Genomic DNA, 19,531 nt, shown 5'->3' with positions numbered 1-19,531 from the left:
GGCCATTTACTGAGGATATCAACTGCCAAACAGAACAGGAGTGACGGAGGCTATCAACATCCTATTCCATTCTCCCCTCCCGACCCCAATCCTCTCTACTCCCCACCAAGAGGTCCAATTCCAGCCATGATTTGTTCTACCTTCTATGGTCAGACCAGCTTGACTACGACAAGCTCATGGATTTGGTTGAAATTCCAGGCACTGTACCAAGGAACAGAGTTGAAGATACCCTCCTCTGGCTAATGAAACTCTAAGTGTTCAATATTCAGTGTTGCTTATTTCCATCTGTAAGCTAAAGAACAGTCCCAACCCTCTCCTTCCTCCTTGGACCTTAGGGAGGATGAATGAGTCACCACTGTTTGCTCTAGGTTCTTCCTGGAAGCTAGACAAACACACAGAGGGGTGAAGAAGAATGAGAAGGCCAGTCAGGGTCAGCCTTCCTGGCTTCCTTCAACAGCCTCTGTGAGCTGTGCTTCTGGGCTTGGTTCAGTGACTCCTCACAGCTGGGACCCTTGGGGCTCCCTGAACACAGCTAAGAGCCAGTCTGGCTTCCTCGGTGGTGAAAATGCTCTCACACAGAACTGCCCTCCTCGGCAGTGAAAGCACCGAGTCCTAACTTCTGGACCGCCAGGGAATTCCCCCCAGCCTACTTTTCTTCTGACATGAGTCTCTGAATTCTGTCTTCTGAGCTGACTCTCAGAGGTCTTCCCAGCACCTCCCCACCCCGCCGTTTGTAGGGCTGATCTATGAGACGGAAGTGAGCAAGCAGCCCCTCATATCAATCTGGCACTTCATACCCACCCTGGTTACTGGTTGGGGGGCTGGCTGGGCTGGCGGACAGCCAGAGGCACAGGAGCAGTTTGGGAGGGGTGGCGGGTCAGAGAGCAGAGCAAAGGAGAAAGGAGCATCTCACTGCTGGGAGCGGGGGGGACACCAGGCTATCAGCCACTGAAATGGCTCTGTATATGGGTGGAAGGGCCAGTGGTCCGTCTCCTCACCTGTCCTAAGAATTTCTGTGCCTGGAGAGATGGAGTGTTTCCTTAGGCTTTTTTCTACTGTCAAGTGGGGTTTTAATACCTTCAAGAGATGCCCAAGGAGCTTGTTACCTCTGTCTTTGTGCTTGGAGAGAGTGCCAAGGCTAAGACAATGGAGGAAAAATCAAGAACAGGATTGAAAGCACAAAATGTGGTAAAGCTGCCTGTGCCTGAGACAAAGGCAGACAACCACCTGTTTTGGAGGGAGGGCTGTAATCTTGGCCCAGCTGGCTGGCTGGCTGGCTCATGTGCCCTTGGGAATGGGTGTGCCAGGGAGCTGCATCACGCAGGGCCAGGCAGCAGGCAACAACCCTGAGCTTCTACTTCCCTATTTATTTGTTCTCCTCGTTCGAAGCCGGAGATCACTCAGAGACTGTTAAAAAAGATGTACATGTTCTCACTTATCCTCTCTCATTTCCCACTGCATCAATCACCTGACCCACTTAAATGCCTCAACATGATCTAGAGCTATATTCTTCACCTGAGGTCTTAAAAGAGTTACAAAATTGTGTGTTCTTGCGGTATATTCTTCTGTGGAAGAGAGTATGTTGCTTTCGTCGGAATTCTAAAGGGGTTTTTGATTGAAAAAACGTTAAGAATCAGCTACAGAAAAGAGCTCTGGATCGGAAAACTGGGAAGGCTCATTTTGTCACTGATCTGCTGGGAGACCTCGGGTGAGTCTAAACTTACTTACCTGAATATTTTTCATAGTATTTCCTGCCTAAAGTACAGAAATGAAGGTGACTGAGAACTGGAGAAGCTTTGGACAACTTGGGACAAAGTCATGTCCATCTTAATTTTATATGGTACCCTTAAATACTGGCCCTAAGGCATGGGGCATTTACCCACACGACCCAAGAAATCAGAAGAAACAGCAACACCAAAAAGGCAGGCTCAACTAGCTCTGAGTCCAACACAACTTGGTCTGTGATGCGGTGCTGTTCGCTGTGTCAAACATTAGTGTTATCTTTTTTCTTTTTTTTTTTGTGGTATACGGGCCTCTCACTGTTGTGGCCTCTCTCATTGCAGAGCACAGGCTCCGGACGCGCAGGCTCAGTGGCCATGGCTCACGGGCCCAGCCGCTCCGCGGCATGTACGATCTTCCCGGAGCGGGGCATGAACCCGTGTCCCCTGCATCGGCAGGCAGACTCTCAACCACTGCGCCACCAGGGAAGCCCATTAGTGCTATCTTGTCATGGAAGAGATTTGAGTTGCTGGTGGGTAAGAGAATTCCCCAGGCAGCTCAAGACGGCTCCAGCTTGCTGAGACGGTGGATGCTGAAGATGACATATGGGGAGAAAAGAGAGGCCAAAGCCAGCTTCATGTCTGGCTGAGATGTCTGTGACTCACACCAAGTATGTAGGCTGGGGTTGTAGACATAAAAGCCTTGTGGGGCCACGACAAATTGGGAGCAGAGACACTGCCTCTGTAAGAGCAGATCGCTTTTGCAAGAGAAGGGGCTGGGAGTCTGGTTGGGACAAAGGTTAGTAGCTGGAGCCAGGGACAAGACAACAATGCTAAGGAAGGCTGTCTTGGAGAAACAGGGGAAGAAAGGCCTGCAACTACAGTGTTGGTAAGAGTGAAATTATAATCCAGAATTCTTTTCCAGTTTTGGGAAAGATGCCTATTAGAGTCCTCTTATGAATTTCTAAGAAAAGAGGAAGAGGTAAGATAATGTGCTTTGGGGAAAAAGAAATCGTTCAGGGAAGACTGATCCTGAGACTACGGACAGGCTGCGGGGAGGGCAGAAATGGACAGATAAAGCACCTGGGTTAACAGTGGCAGTCATGAAAGAGGCAGGCTGTGTTCTGGAGAGGCACCAGGAGCTAGTGAAAGGGGCTCTGTGGACACTGTGTCTGAAGAGAGTGTAGCTGGCAGAATCAAGCAGTCTCCCAGCTCTAAGAGCAGCTTGACTAGGTCAGGCTGAGACAGCAGCTTCTCTTTGGAAGGGGCTCCGAAAATTCTAGGTGGAATAAAAGAGCTGTCATCAGAACCAGGTTTTCTTTCTCCTGGGCCACCGACCTAGCTCAGCTGACAAGGGCTCAATCACCAGTCACCTACCAGGCCACAAGAACTGACCCAAATACACACTTTAGGAAAAATCACCAAGGGCCCTATCAAAAGGCAACATGGACACTCCCAGCAGCCAGAGACCCTACCAGACCAGCCACACCGTGCGTGTTCTGTGATCTGCAGGCTACCCTTGGAGAAGACTCTGCACCAAGTGAAGGACAACATTAGGATGGCCTGGAGGCAGAAGTGGCATTTAGTCGGCTGGAACCCCGCAGTAGCCCACGCAGCAATCAGCCTGATCTGCATTGAAGTACAGAGTTTCACTCTCCCCACCTGGCTGGGTCTGGAAATTGATGACAGACCTGGCTGATTCCCAGGGTCTTGAGTGAAAGGATGCCTGAACAGACCTCTCTCCTCCAAAAAGCCAGAGGAAGGGGAGAAGCGGGCGTCATCAGGACTTAAGACAGAGATGCTTTGGTTCCCTGTCGCCTCCTACCCCCTACTTCAATCAAGACCAGTTAATTATCATTTTTATTCTAAACTAAGCTTTTCAATCTGCCTTCACTATTATGAGCCAGAACCCCAAGCAGAAAGGAAAACAGGCAGGACACAGACAGAGCCAGGCTGTCAGAGATCCGTAGCTTGACAAATTAGGGCTTTAACAATATTCTATTTCCAATTTTGTTTCTTAAGTTAATGTCTATGGCATTTACACAAACCTGAGACCACCTGTTGAATTTTTCAAAAAGGGTTTAGAAAAGAATCTTTGATATCTATGCTTTTGCCTGCAGGGAAACTTTACTATCACTAGGAAACCAGAGAACGAGGGAAAACAAAGAAAAAAAAATACTGCCTTAGATTTAAAAACACCTAATAACTATACCAGTCTTTTGAAGATTTTTGGAATGGAGAGCTAACCTTACCATCCCCTAGGTGAAAAGGACACTTTGAGGAGTGACGCCGAGAACGAGTCAGGCTCTAGCAGAATTCGAATTTCCCATCTAGAAGACCCCACCTCAGCGGGGGTGGTGGTGGTGGTGGTGTGATGAATTGGGACATTGGGACTGACATATATACACTAATACATATAAAATGGATAACTAATAAGAACCTGCTGTATAAAAAAATAAATAAAATTCAAAAACAAAAAAGACCCCACCTCACTGGCCAGATCCACAGGTGAATGCTGATGACTCCAGTCCTCAGCCTGGATGACCCCCTGAGTCCCCACCCCGCCAGCCCCTTGAGCCACTCACTCTGGTCGGCAGATCACCAGGTCTCCTTTGTTGGTACCATAGGCCAGGCCGAGCCCTGGCTCGGGCAGCCACCGGGCAGAATTGATGCTGACATGTCTCCGCTGGTCAGCAGGCATGGGATAAAGGACGTTGAAAACTCTCTGGGTGAGGAAAAAATAGGGAAGAAAAGAGAATGGGAGGAGAAACAGTCTGTTACCAAGAATAACAAAATCCAAGGGGAACAAAGTCCCTCCTATAGCCTAAAGCAAGTTAACCACAGGGAAGAAACGAGATGGTTGGACTGGGAATGGGATGACTCTTAACATATATCTGAGAACTTGGGGAAGCACAGGGGAGGGTGGGACCCTCTTACTTCAGGTGAGGGCTAAGGACTGTCAGGAAATACCAGGGGCATACTTGGACCCTTCTGCATGAAGCTTCACTATGCTCTCCTCACAGCCTTTAACATTTCTCACTTCATTACTTTTAAGGTAACCCCCTGGAAAGCCCCATGCAGAGCCTAGCACACCAGGAAGGACTGCCCCAAACTTTCCTCTGACCAGACCAACCAGTGAGAGCCAACCTCCACTGGTAGTCCTGTTACCATGGAAATCACAGCACTCTTCACTGCAATGGGGAACTGAAGGTGATAGGGGGGCGGGAGGGGGTGATAACATCAAAGAACATTCTTAATTCATCTAATTAAAAGCAATGTTAAAACTGCTATTGTTAAGGAAACCTAAAAGGTGCAATAAGATGTAGGAAGCAGGGCAGATGGGAATCTTGAACACACATGTATATGATTTCTTTCTAGCTTATATAAATCACCATTAAACAGATCAGTTCCATTTATCAAAGGGAGTCTCCTTTCATTAGTCTACATCTTTCCAAAGCTACTATTTTCTCAGGGGGCAGCTTAGCTTGTCTCAGGTTGGGCTGAAGGTGATATCTGGCTACTGAACTACACAATGTTCCAGAATCGACTTTAGTCAGAGACAGGGGCAGGGCAGTGGAAGAATGAAGGGCATAATTTAAGAGTTAGAAAGATCTGGGTTTGAGTCCTGGCGTCACTGCGTAACAACTTCTCTGGATCTCAGTTTAAAAAGAGACAGCACCGGGCTTCCCTGGTGGCGCAGTGGTTGGGAGTCCGCCGGCCGATGCAGGGGACATAGGTTCGTGCCCCGGTCCGGGAAGATCCCACATGCCACGGAGCAGCTGGGCCCGTGAGCCATGGCCGCTGAGCCTGTGCTCCGCAGCGGGAGAGGCCACAACAGTGAGAGGCCCGCGTACCGCCAAGAAAAAAAAAAAAAAAAAAGAGACAGCACCAACACTCAAATAATAGGGGAGATTAAAAGAAATGATGTATATAAATGCCTGATGTGGTGCAAGCTCATAAATGGTAACTCTTGTTATTATTACCATGAACCTGCAAGAAAAACACGTCATCAGGCCCTATGAAAAGGACGTGAGGCTGAGAATCTATAAACTGGAGTTTTAGTCAATACAATGTTTTCTCTTTTAGCCTCTTCAGGTTTTTATAAAATAAGGATGAACTTCATCTGTCTTTACCTTTAACCCTTTACCTAAGGGTTGATGGAAGGGAAAAAAATGAGAGAACAAATGAGAACGTGATTTAGAAAGTAATATTAAAAAATGAATTTAGGTCAGTATAATAATAATTATTTTTCTGATTATCCTGATGAGAGACCCTGCTCCCCCAAAAAGGTAAATACTGAGCTAAGAGTCCACGCCATCTACAGAAATCAAGTGATAAGAAGTCCTGCATTTGGGAACTTGTTCATGTGCCTTGGGTAGCTATCTGAAAGGCCTTTACCAGGACAGCCTCTGGACTAGAGAAGACAGCGGCACGTGTGCTCGATGTAATGACACACACACAGAGAATCCTGTTATAAAAATTCCCCAGCTTTGTGGTGCTGAGAAATGTGCCTGGGCAGCTTATAGCACACTGCTGGAACAGCCCTGTTATGGTCCTGAGGTCGAATGGGTCTGTTACAAATATGGAACTGGCTCTGGTTTGAGGCATAAGACAGACTGCCCCATGGCTGCTGCTGCCTTAAGAACCTCCTACCTCCTATGTCCTCCCCATCTTACTCAACTCCAAATTTAAGAATTAACCAGGGCTCCTTAAATCTTTGGTCTGAGGAGACTACTGAAAAAGAGCCCAATGAAGTTTATGAATTTCTAAACTAGTCATCCAGAACATGCTTGCCTGACCTTTGGATAATCCCTTCCTTACACGTACATACCTGGCAGGAGCCTGGAATGAATTCATGGATACTCCTCTCCATCGGCCTCACTACTGGCTGACTGTCCACAGAGATGGCAATGCCAGTCTTTTCCCCTTTGTACCTAATCAACACTTTTCCTTCAGGTCAGGGGATGGGTGTGGGGCCTTCATCCTTTCTCACAGAGGTTTTCACTTTTCCAGAAGATAATCCATGGTTTCTGTCCAACCTATCGGCTATATGGTTAAATATGACTTGATATACAAATCAAAAGGACAAAGTGGCTGTGATCAGACAACTGTGGCTGGGATCACTTAATCTGTTAAATTTTTCTTCTCCCAAAGGTCAGATAATGTAAGTTGGGGATACACCCAGAGTTCAGAAGGGATGTGTGTTAATTTCAGTGGGTTGGATGAGGGGAGCCTGTGGCAGTTCTAATGGGATTCACAAGAGTCTCCCCTAAAATCATAATGATTCATTATTGCAGGCAATGGGCCAGGAGGGCCAGAGAAAGTGGTCTTGCAAGAAGGGAGACAATGCAGTTAGTAAATCAAATGCTTTGAGGTTGCGCTGAGTGTTTTGACCGTGGTCTCACAAGAATAAGGACTCTTTTCTAGAAATGTTCCAGACCAGGAAAGAAGCAAACAAAGCCTCTCACACGTCACAAATTTACCTTTTATAGTCTGTTGCTGCAGAGGGATTAACAAGCAAACACTATCAATTTGCTTCTAAGTACAGGAATTTGCTCTGGGGACAAAACCATCAAGAAGCCAGTATGATGGGTGACCCAGCTTAGGTGAGACAAGGTCAGAGCAACTGGAGAGAAGTAACCAAAGGCTGAGACCCCTAGACCTTGCTGCACAGATATTCACAACCTCCATGGCTATAGGAGTCATGGGGTATCGATTTGTCCTCCGACTCTGGCAGCTCCCCACCCTGCCCAAGTCCTTAAACAGTGTTGAAAGGGCAGCTTCCAAGAGCCCATCTCCTCCAGTGTTTGGGTATTAGGCTAAATCCTGCTTTGTGGCAGGAAGCCAGAAAATGCCACGTGAAGATCAGTAGCCTCCAGAACTCCTGATAAGCACTTGCTTACTTATCACACTCTAATGTGGGGGTGAGAAGGAAGGAGATGACACAGAGGATGCAGGATGGGTAGGATCACTGATTTACAGGTTCTGAGAGGTCATCTGATCCAATGTTCCTATTTCACACATGCCTGGAATGAAAGGACCCTAGAGGAATGAGAATCTGGCCCATTTGGAAAACCACCCAGAGGTGTAGTTTCCATTCCTTTCTCTGGCCGCAGTTTAACAGCTCTGAAAGTACCTCACGGACAGGAACTACTCCTCACAATTAGCCCTAGAGACAAGACAATACTGGGCAACAAGTTCCCCAATGCTGACAGATGGCTATAGCTCTGGCTACTCCCAAACCATTTATGGTTTCAGCCATCAGTCTTTCCAACCCAGTGACTGGGTGATCTGTGAGCCTCCTCCCAGATCTCAATGGGGGCTGGCTCCATAAACCCAAAGTTCATCAGCACTGACAAGAACGAAGATCCGAGACGGTAAAGGAAGCTCTGGTCTTTATTTTAAGGCACTCCAAATATATCTCCAGTAAAACCTTCCTTAACGCTAGTCAGGTGCCCAGAAGCTCCCTGTCAGATGTTAAGGACAAAGCCGGGGACCTGCCAAAAATGCCTCCCCCTCTCTGACAGAAGTGACACCTTATGAAGCTACACCACCAAACTCCATTATACTGGAGGAGGATTATCAGGTTCTGGGGTCCCTTTGTGGGGTTGGATACAAAACCTGGCTGCTGATTCATGTTTGCAGAGGCCTGGTTTCAATCTGTCTCCAGGGCAGCTATTCCCTGGTAGATGACAAATGCTGACAGAAACCCCCCTCCCCAGGCAGGCTGTTCTCATTTCTGTCTAACATCTGTGAAGGGAATTGGGATCAATGAGCTAGAAGGAACAAATTTTTTAGAGTCAGTGCAGTCTCAGCATGTCAATAGGGAATGAGTCAGGTCACCAAGATCTTTACAGTTCTAAGGAGTGGGAGAAGGTAATTCCTCTACTTCAGGGGTCCAAGACAATCTCTTGTACCACTTGCCTCTATCCCTCAAAGTCTCTAATAGGAAGTAGGAACAAAAGAAAACAGTTCCCAGGTCAAAACTAAAAGCGTCTTGTTTCTTGGTCAAAGATAGACAGGAAAAGAACGAGAGGTAGCCAGGGGAACTCAGTGGGAAACCTTCCTCTCCATCCTTCTAAAATTTAGAGGAAAAATGTATTGCTGCCCTCAACAAGATGCTTTCTTTTCTACCACATGTCAATAAAGCTCACACCATTAGTCCAAGTAGCAAACTGCATTGCTCAGATCAGCCCAAATAAGAAGCTAAAAGAAAAAAAACTTTGCGGTTTTCTTGTTTACATTTGGGAATCTCATTATCCTTAAAAGCTGGAACCTTGCCACTGTGGCAAGAGGTCAAGTGTGGTCGGCAGATCTCCCTTGTTTTAACCAAGACAATGAAAGCTGGCTGAAGGAAGAGGACAACTGGAAACTGAGGCCAGCCAGAAGGACCATGAGAGAAGTCGCAAGCCAAACGGGCTTTGAGGAAGAAAGGACTTGTGAGGAGGAGAAATGCCTTCTGGGTCGTGATGAGAATCAAGGGAGGCTTTAAGCTTTTAGAGAGGGTTACTAGAGGAGAATTAACTCTCTGGAAAGAGGAAAAAAAAATCAGTGGAAAGCAGATGCTAAGAGACAGCTGACCTTTTCATTGGAAATGGATGGCTACACTTCTTGTCACAGGCTGAGAAATGCACACATCCCAAAACAGGCAGGGGGAAGGATACTACGGTCATCCTTTTCTTCTTTTGGGTTGATTTGCTTAGATTCATCAATTACTGGAGTTTCTTCATCCCTAGGAAAATGTGATTGTTTCTCAGAACCTTTAATTTCTTTTACTGTCTCTAAGCCTTCTTTATATTCTACTTTGGAGTTTAGAACTCATAGAATGTTGATTTTAAAGTGGTTATTTAAAAACAAAAATCGGAATACCAAGTCACTTTACTTTCCAGACTCTTTGTTCAGTTGAAGCAGGAACAAATCTGCCTAGAACACTCTTGTTTAAACCAAAGCTCCCCCAGCAGAAAAGAAGCGCAAACAGCTCCTTTTCTTATCTCTTGGGAACTTGTTGCCCTCCTCTGTTCCTGATAACCTGATGCCTTGTAGTCATTTCCAGCCAATCTCCTGTGATTTGTTGAGACCTACAGACTTTGTCTTATTCACCTGTTCCCCTCAAAGAGATCCTAAGGACAGTCAGAGAACAAGAATTTTATTTTTCAATCGGCCTGATGCTTTCCAAAGTCCATCTCTGGCTATTAGGATTGAAGCACAGAGATTACTTCAGCTGAGGGATCTACTTCTGTGCTGAATCGAATACCAAGGCACTCAACGCTCCTGGAACTCCCAGAAGTTAAAATAATTGCTTCCTCCTGTGCCCACACCTCTGTGCACAGTACAAGTTCTTGAACTTCCTCAGTTTTCTAAATCTCAAAGGAAATGGCCAAATAAGTAGTTGTTCTAGATACTCAGCTCAGATAAGGGAGCCTTTCAATATATTCATACACTTTACTTGATCCATATTTTTTTGAAAGAAGAAAGCTCAGGACGGGGGTTACAATAAAATACTTTCAGCTTCTACAAATGCAGAATTTGGTTCTCCTACCAATTCTTTTTTTTTAAATAAATTTATTTATTTTATTTATTTATTTTTGGCTGTGTTGGGTCTTCGTTGCTGCGCGCGGGCTTTCTCTAGTTGCAGCGAGCGAGGGCTACTCTCCGTTGCAGTGCGCAGGCTTCTCATTGTGGAGCATGGGCTCTAGGTGCGCAGGCTTCAGTAGTTGTGGCACGTGGGCTCAGCAGTTGTGGCTCACGGGCTCTAGAGCACAGGCTCAGCAGTTGTGGCACAAGGGCTTAGTTGCTCTGCGGCATGTGGGATCTTCCCGGACCAGGGATGGAACCCGTGTCACCTGCATTGGCAGGCGGATTCTCAACCACTGCGCCACCAGGGAAGCCTCTCCCACCAATTCTTAAAAAACAAAATGTTTTGTCTTTCACTTCTGAAACAGCCACTGGGAATCTCTTCACCATTTCTCAGTGCTGTGACTGGAACCCTGAGAAACTCACTGATACTGGGCAGAACTGTGGTCATTAGCAAGACACTCTATATTTTCATAAGAATTATATCTAATACTTATGTTTAATTACCATTTCCTGAGGCACGTGCTAGGCACACTGATGGTGCTGGTGAGTAGGGGTGTGTGTTCATGTACGTGCAGGGAATACACAGCACACAAGATTTCAAAGCGACATATTCCCAGAATGAATGCTGAGCGCCTCCTGTGTGCCAAGCACAGTGAAGGCTGGGGATACAGCAGTGAAAAGACCCGTTAAGAAGCCAGGTGTCCAGCACGTATGCATCAGGAGAGCAAGGTCCAGATCCATTCTGTTCATTGTATTCCCAGACCTAGCAAAGTACCTGGCCCAGGGTAGGGGTGCAATAAAATTTTGCTGAGTGAAAATAATAAAATGCAGCATAGACTGTGCTCTACTAAAAAGCCATGGAGGAAAGAAAGCATCAAAGTCAGATGAATCTGTCATGGAAAAATTCGCCTAAATTAATGGCTTTGATTGTAGCTCTAACGTTATTTTTAATTTTTTATTTTGTCCCCTCCCTTCTCTGACAAACTGCATCAGAGACACCCCTGACTTCTCTCATACCTCCTCCCCCTTTCCTACAACATGCTGAAGAAAGGAACTTTTTGAGGATAGATGCTTTGTACCACATCTCAGAACTCAACTTTAAGATAATTGCAGCGGGAGCAGCTTTTAATCAACTGACAAGCAGCTTTAAGAAAATTAATGAGGACAAAATCTTAGGAAGGAGTAAATCATTTCTGACAACAAAGCTGTCTCTCTTTTATCCCAATCTCCCCTTGAAGAAATAGTACCCTTCAAGGATACAAAAATAAAATATCTTTATTTTTGGTTTTTGCCACTCCCAAGCCCAGACAAGATTAAGAAGCAGCTCAGTTCCCTTAGATTGCTGGAGAATACTCTGGATTGAACTAGAGTTCTAGGTCACTTTTTTTTTTTTTTGGCTGCATTGGGTCTTTGTTGTTGTGCGCAGGCTTTTCTCTAGCTGCGGTGAGCAGGGGCTACTCCTCATTGCAGTGCATGGCCTTCTCATTGCGGTGGCTTTTCTTGCTGCGGAGCATGGGCTCTAGGCGCGCGGGCTTCAGTAGCTGTAGCACGCAGGCTCAGTAGTTGTGGCTCGCGGGCTCTAGAGCACAGCCTCAGTAGTTGTGGCACATGGGCTCAGTAGTTGTGGCTCGCGGGCTCTAGAGTGCAGGCTCAGAAGTTGTAGCACGTGGGCTCAGTAGTTGTGGCTCACGGGCTCTAGAGCACAGCCTCAGTAGTTGTGGCACACGGGCTTAGCTGCTCTGCAGGATGTGGGATCTTCCCGGACCAGGGCTCGAACCCGTGTCCCCTGCATTGGCAGATGGATTCTTAACCACTGCGCCACCAGGGAAGCCCTCTAGGTCACTTTTGAAAACCAAACTTTTAGAATCTAGGGAGTACTGATGACTGGATTTGACCACAGGCTAAATTCAGGGCAAGGAGTAAGCCACAGTAAAGATTATATGTTGAAGAATGGAGATAGGACAAGCCAAAAGAGCCTATGCATGTTAGTTACATAATGCTGGTCAGTGCTGGCAGAGCTGGCTACCCATCCCGACCCAGGGTCTAAGCTACAATTTAGTTATGACTAATTTGAGTACTCTGGACACCAAGCCTTTTCTGTGGTTCATTTTAATGAACTTATAATAATAATAATCAGTCATCACTAGGCTGTTCTGTGAAGATGGCTATGAAATGGTATGAAATAAAGAAAGCCAACTAATGTTTCTTTATAACTAGGGTGACACTAAGATATCCATTAATGGGTACCACAGCGACATCTTCCATCCAAGGATAACAGTGAGTTGAATGTTGGAAAAAGGAACTCAAGAACTACACCTTCAGATGGGAAAGGTCCTGGAGAGAATGATATTTCTTCTCACTTTTTAAGCCTAAGAATCTCTGTATTCTATAGTACGAAGGCAAACAGGAATGGGATCACGGTTAAGAGCCTCAACAAAGTCAACTGTGGGCAGGCAAGAATTTTAATTAGAATTGGGAAAAAGTCTCCACAGCATTAGTCTTTAAAGTACCATCACTAGGATGCTAGCATATCCAGAAATGCTAAGGGCAGGAGGTACTCATCAATTTCTCAACTTCCTGAAAGTATATGAAAGATCTGGTTAAAGGAGCCATAGAAATAAACCAGATGAGATTCCAGAGACAAGGTGAGAGCAAAAAAGAAAACGACAAAGCTATACTGACAGGTGAGGTCTAATTGGGATCCCCATGCAGTTGATGATTGGTTCTCAATCTTGACTCAGCATGCAGACTCAACTGGAGGGCTTGGTAAAACAAGGATGGCTGGGCCCTACCCTCAGAGCTTCTGATTCAGCAGCTCTGGGACAGGGCTGAGAAGCTGCATTTCTATTAAGTTCCCTGATGATGCTGACTTAGTCCCGGGGAATACACATTGAGAACTACTGGCCAGTTAGATATAAGTAGGTTGTAGGTCTAAAAAAAATCTGCTTCCTTTTCCAGCTGCCTAGGACCTACTGAGAATGAAGGGGATGCATATCTTTAGAGCTGGAGCTCTAGAGGGAGAAGGTATACAAGGGGACTGTCCACTACTGAAGAGCAGAACTCTCAGGGTCAAGAAGGGGTTGGGGGAGGCGGGAGAGAAGAGAGGAAGAGGGGGGGAGAAGAGGGGGGAGAGAGAGGGGTGGAGGGAGGGAGGGGCAGGCTTTCTTTCCAACACCCCCTCCAAACTAACAATCTGTCTGGGTAATAGTTGCTCAACCCTTGAATACAGTTTCACCACATAGCCACAGAGAAAAAGCTTTCAATAAAATTGACCCTTAAGTATTGATGTTTGAGGCTTGGCCTTAAAGAGCACAATGCTGTCTCATGAAGAAAGGAGAGCTAAACTGCTTTCTGTCCTAGGGCTTCTTCTCCCACCCAAGTCCCTTGTCCATCACTTCTGCCCAAACTGCCCCAGCACTGCCTCCCCACCTACACCCACACCTCGACCGCTGACGTTTGCCCCCATTCCTAGGTAAAACAGCACTTATTACAAACTGGAGGCATAGTTTGCTATATGACTATTTCTGGTTTCATTAGTAATTTTATATTTATGTTATTATGCTTTCACTTGGTTACAACCAAAGTTATTACATTGTGTAAGTTACCATAATTTTAGAAAATTAATTGCAGTTTTCTGCTACAATATTGTGCCTTGTTCCAATTAGAAAATGAAAGCAGAGAGAAAACTCAGGCAGTTTAGTGTTTTGAGAATTCAGCAAAACTTCAGCTCAGCAATCTTTAAATGTCTAACTTAAAGACCAAACAGAAATTAACAAAAAGTCCTACTGGCTCAAGTGTGAGGGAGTCAGATGGCACATAAGACCCTGAGGCAGAGACAGTAGCATATTCAGCCTGGAAGAGCCTCGAATCGACAGACGGAAGGGGGAGATAAAATATGTGCCTAGTCTTATTTTTCCTGATTTGCCAATGATACTAAAATTGGGAAGACTAAGCCTAGCCTTAGTAAGCAGAGAAGGGAAATATCTGAGGACCCTAGATCCTAGAAACAAGGATAATAATTAAACTCAACGTGGGGAAGAAAATAATTCAGCACATTGAGATATTCAAGGGAGAACCCTGTAAAGCAACAACAGCTGAGAAAAATGGGAGGTGAAGCACGGACAGCCAAAAAGCTAAGAGTTTTATAGGAGATAGAACACAAACACGACTGTGCCTGCAACAAAATTAGCAAAGGATCAAAGCATCACACATAAAACCACGATAAGAAGTAAACCTGAGACTGTATCTCTGCCTCTGCTGAAGAGGCTGAGGGCAGAAACCTAAAATGAAGAAAGCAGTCATTAAGAACAGCAGTTCTCAAACTCAAGTGCGTATCAGAATCATCTGGAAAGCTTGTTTTTTTTTTTTTGCGGTACGTGGGCCTCTCACTGTTGTGGCCTCTCCCGTTGTGGAGCACAGGCTCCGGACGCGCAGGCTCACGGGCCCAGCCACTCCGCAGCATGTGGGATCTTCCCGGACTGGGGCACAAACCCGTGTCCCCTGCATCGGCAGGCAGACTCTCAACCACTGCGCCACCAGGGAAGCCCTGGAAAGCTTGTTTTACAAATACAAATACCCGGTCCCCTTCCTGCCCAATTCTTATTCTGATTTTGGTCTGAAGTGGAGTCTGTATTTTAACAAGGACCCCATGCATTCTAATGCAGGTTGTCCAAGGAGCACAGTTTGAGAAGCACTGATCCAAAGGTCTGAAGAACTGCTTAGAATAAGCATGCCAAGGCGAAGAGCAATTAGCAATTCATTTTTACAGGAGTTTTCACATGGGATTGTGTAAGAGATCATCTCTTGGGGAGAGATGGTCACTTAGTGGGAATTAAAATAAGTCGATGCTCTGGAGGATGCTCTCCTGGGAATGTCTGCTGGCCCAACAATTTCACCTCTCTGAACGTTACCACAGTGAATTCCAAGAGGTAACATCACAGAGAAGGGGGATTCTGGGTAGAAAAGCTCTAGGACAGGCCCAGTACCCACAAATTCCTTCAAGGACAGAGCTTGACATTACAGATGGAGACAGCCACCTATACTTACCTGTGCAAAGAGGGAGATGCTCTACTGTCCCATTAAACCCTCGCTCCCTGTTCTCAGACAAAAATGCACTTCTTGCCTTAAACGGTGGTACAGCACAGCTATCCAAAAAAGCTGGTGTCTTCCCTTCCACCAGTGACTGAATTCAGGGACATGTGCTGAGTGCTTTGGTGCCTTTGGACGTAAGGGGCAACCAAGACCTGGAAAACCAGAAACCTTTCTGTAGCATGGGGGTTTAAAGTCAGACTGGGTGGACACAGGGTGAGCAAAACCTTGTTGAGAAGCCCGGATCCTGCCTCTTGTGTGAGAAAAATGCTTCCCAAATGAGAGCTTTCTAGTTACTTCAGCTCCCTCTCCTAAGTGGCAGATGGGGTCTAATGAGAATCAAAAAAGCCCTGCTGGGAATGCTGAGAAGTAGCTCTTGTCCTGAGGCATGCAGCAGCTTGGCTAGGTGCCTTGAGCCCCTACACAGCAGACTTCTCCAACTGCATTCCCTGAGCTGCCGGCCCCATATGTGACAGCATCTTGGCTCCCGCCCTGGAGCTGTTTGCCTTTAGCCAGATGTTTCTGGCTACTTATAGAAAAGAGGAACCTTGCTAGGATGGAGGACTGGCAGGCTGTGCCCAAAAGTTGGGCAGGAGCCCTCGCTTCCAGAAGAGGCTGGAGATGTCCATTAGTGTTGCTGAAATCAGCTCCTCTCTTAATGATTAGAAACAATTATTCCACAATTAGGTAGGAAGGGTTAGAAGAACAGCAAGGATCAAGATTCTAGGTGGTAAAAAGCAGACACCAGGTACTTTTACCATCCAAATCTGCTTAAGATAAGAATATTTAAACTAAAATTCACCTTCCATCCTCATTTATCTAGGTAAGAAAATAGGATTGATGAACTTCCCGCAAAGTCCTCTCCCAATCACTCAATGTCAAATATTTCTAGTCACATGGATTCAAGAATCAGAACTTTCCTGTCATTGTGATGTCAAGAGCAGAGAATGCCTTGTTTCTACCCTTTCAGAGGCATGGCAGGACACGATGTCACCCATCAATGGTTCTGCTAGTTACCACCTAGAAACAATAAGGATGCTTTTCTTGAGATTCTCTTTCATTTATTCAGCTTCTCCTAAATGAGAGGTTTCTTATTAGGTATTTGGAGTTCATAAAGATGAAACAGACACGATCCTACTCTCAAGGAGCTCATGGGCCAAGAGAGGAGAATGATGTGGAAATAAATAACTGCAGTTTGGTGTGATGAGTGTTAACACAGAGAGTGTGCTAGGTACAGGGGTGGCACAGGAGGGAGTGATCAATTCTGTTTAGGAAGGTTCCATAGAAGGGGAAGAGCTTGCAGGCAGTTGGGTTTCAGGGAGAAAAGGGCACTCCAGGTAAAGGTACCCTGGCAAGAGAGAGCCTTACTAATTCAGGGGGCTTGGAAAGTGGCTCAGTAGAGTTGGATAGAAGGTCCTTGTAGGAGACAGGAGGGACAAGAGGCTGGAGACACCACACCTGGCCACCCACTTTCTATTGCTTTGTATATAATGGGTCCTATCTTTAGGGTTTTTTCTTTAAAACAAATGCTTCATATTCCAGGCTGAATTCAACAAGCATCTACATGTGTGGCACTAAATGAGGGACCCCGGGGGATATGCCGTAAGAAGCTTACACTGAACCTAATTGGGTGGATTAAACATACACACCACACTGCTAAAGAAAACACAAAACAACACATAAACAAGTACATAAAACTATAAATGGCACAGCATAAGTGCTAAGGGAATTCACAGGTTCTTAGATTGAGACCGAGCTTAAACACCATCTAATTAGACAAGTGTTCAAATGCTCAACTCCCCTTGACAAAACCCTGGCCAAATGAGCAACCATGGGATGTGGGAATAATCTCAGTCAGAAACTAGACAGGTTGAGTCCAGGAGGCCACTAACCCCAGGATGCTCAGAAGGCTTTTATGGCAATACAAGCAAGGACGGCTTCAGACAAGAAAGGGTCCTAAATAGAACATTTCTCTGCTACTGAAATGGATGGGACAGTTAAGAGCATAGCAGCTGCCCAAAGTCCTTATCCTCCATCGTGATTACAACCTCAGGAAAAGAACATTTCATAGTATACTATCTATCTCTTTTTATAGCTTGCGTCCTGAAAAATTTATTTTAAAAAGAAGCATAAATATTTCATTGGGTTCTCTGTGTATCTCCAGACTAAAGGTTTCATGTTGAGGTAAGGAAGTATTCAGTTTGGTCTTTATGCAAAGATCCTTTCAGGCCTCTGGGGACCCAGCTCATGATTTAGGGTATGAGAAAGCCCCTGCCTTTTAACAGTCCAGAGCTTCCAAAAGTGCGGCCTGCTGGTCATTACTAGGCTGGACTGGAGTCCTTCCTGGCTCCTTATGGGCATGACATCTCTGGTCCTGGCTGGGAGACCACAACCTTGTCCTGCATTACCCTGCCAGCCAGGCCTAGGAGAGCCGCCATACAGTGAAGCCACGAGCAATGCACTCACCCTCATGGAGGTCTCGCCACCATGGGCCTGTTGCAGCCTGAAGACCTGGGCCACCATGTGCTCCGTGGAGGGGTGCAGCAGGATCCTTCGTGAGGCCAAGCCCACCATTACATATCGACCCATCGGGGACAGGCTCACTGAAATGGCATTGGGACCTGAGGGCCAGAAAAACAGAGAGACATCTCCCAGAGTTCTTGTTATTACAAGGGAATAATTTTCCCTCTTAGTCTTTTCTCTTTCTCTGTAATCTTCATCTTTGTTTGGTCATCCTGGGGTTAATCTCATAGGATTGTAGTGAAGAGTACAATGAGAAGGCATGTAAAGTATTGAGTACAGTGTTTGACACATAAAAAGTACTTAATAAATGCTAATCAGTATTATCATAGAATCACATTAAAAAATTATTATACTGTAAATACTATTTTGAAATCTACTTTTTTCACTTCATCCATTGCGAACATTTTTCACCATTAAATAGTCTTCTGTAAGAGCATTTTAAAGGCCAAATGGTATTCTGCCTTATTAGTGCACCATTATTTCTTTAAGCAACTCTTCACAATTTGACATTTTTCTCTATGATAAATAACACTGCTGTGAACATCCTTCTGAATAAATCTTGCATAGTTTTCTGATTATTTCCTTAGAAGTGAAATTACTGGATCAAAGAGAACATACATTTTGGGGGCTTTTAATACACAATGCCAAACGGCCTTGCAGTGTGTGTGTGCCCACTTCCCCAAGCCATGGCCAAGAACGAAGCTCTCCCTTATTCCTGCCCATAACAACAGGAGTATGCTGGTGATGCCACTGTGGTAGGGAGGACTCTTATTCTGAGATTCTTCTGCAATGCTACCAGCCAGCACAAAGCAATCTTCCTCTGACACGTGCCCCAGTGAAGCAGGGGCAGTATGTGACCATTACTCCCACCTAAGCTATACCTCACCTAGGAATGCCCAGGCCAAGGTACCAGCATCCCTTTGTCACTAGGTTGGGCTTCCTATCCCTTACCAAATCGCTTGGTGTAGAGCATTTCGCCCAGGTTATGGGGGGCCAGAGAGTACACTGCCAGGATGCCTTCATCAGGAAAGCCCCTTTGGCTGCTAGGGATGAAAGCCGCCAGAAGCTGGCCATCTGCAGAAATGTCACAGCTGGCATCATTGTAGATCTTGCAGTTCTGCACCAGCACATTCATGGAGGCTGCATCAGACAAAGAAAGAAAAGAGGGTAAGAAAGTTTGGAGTTGATGGTATAAAAAATTCTGGGTCAAGAAATCTGGGGGCCTCTCTAAGGGCCTGAACCTGAACCCTCTCTAGAAATACTAAAGGCTGCCTTATCAAACTAAAATGTCATGGAACAAGCAACACAAGACACACAAAAGATATGTCTCTTCTACCACTTTAATAGGAAACTACAGAGAGTCAACACAACCATAACCACATGCTGAGTCTTAGCTCACACTTAGGAAACATCATTTGAGAGTTGAGCTAGGGAAAAAGTTATTAAAAATTGTTCCTGGAGAGCCACTCAACAGCTGTTATTGTCCAAAACTGAGATGAATGAAAATGTAAACCCACTGATTCCAAGAAATAGGTGATCCAGGTAAAACTTCCTTGGGGGTGAGAATCCTACTCCCCAACTCTATGTGACCTTGGAGAAGGAAATCATTTCACCAGTTTTCGTCT

At 45.7% G+C, this 19,531-nt stretch overlaps 1 protein-coding gene across 16 annotated transcripts in view; it reads right to left on the bottom strand.

Moving 5' to 3' along the window:
• Nucleotides 1-19,531, bottom strand: part of AMBRA1 (autophagy and beclin 1 regulator 1) — a 175,740-nt gene that overhangs the window by 13,075 nt on the left and 143,134 nt on the right. For all 16 annotated transcript variants that reach the window (XM_027114839.1, XM_027114851.1, XM_027114841.1 and 13 more), the window contains 3 exons: nt 18,858-19,046; nt 17,850-18,004; nt 4,304-4,443 (listed from right to left, as the gene is read on the bottom strand). In XM_027114839.1, coding sequence (XP_026970640.1) covers nt 4,304-4,443; nt 17,850-18,004; nt 18,858-19,046 — 484 coding nt within the window. The remainder of the gene's footprint in view (nt 1-4,303; nt 4,444-17,849; nt 18,005-18,857; nt 19,047-19,531) is intronic.

The sequence above is a fragment of the Aethalodelphis obliquidens genome, unplaced genomic scaffold, assembly GCF_003676395.1.
Source record: "Aethalodelphis obliquidens isolate GAN/ISIS:26980383/991018 unplaced genomic scaffold, ASM367639v1 scaffold14, whole genome shotgun sequence".
In the NCBI taxonomy this organism is placed as follows: domain Eukaryota; kingdom Metazoa; phylum Chordata; class Mammalia; order Artiodactyla; family Delphinidae; genus Aethalodelphis; species Aethalodelphis obliquidens.
Note: the sequence above shows the minus strand (reverse complement) of the source record. Positions and strands in the feature narration are given on the sequence as shown.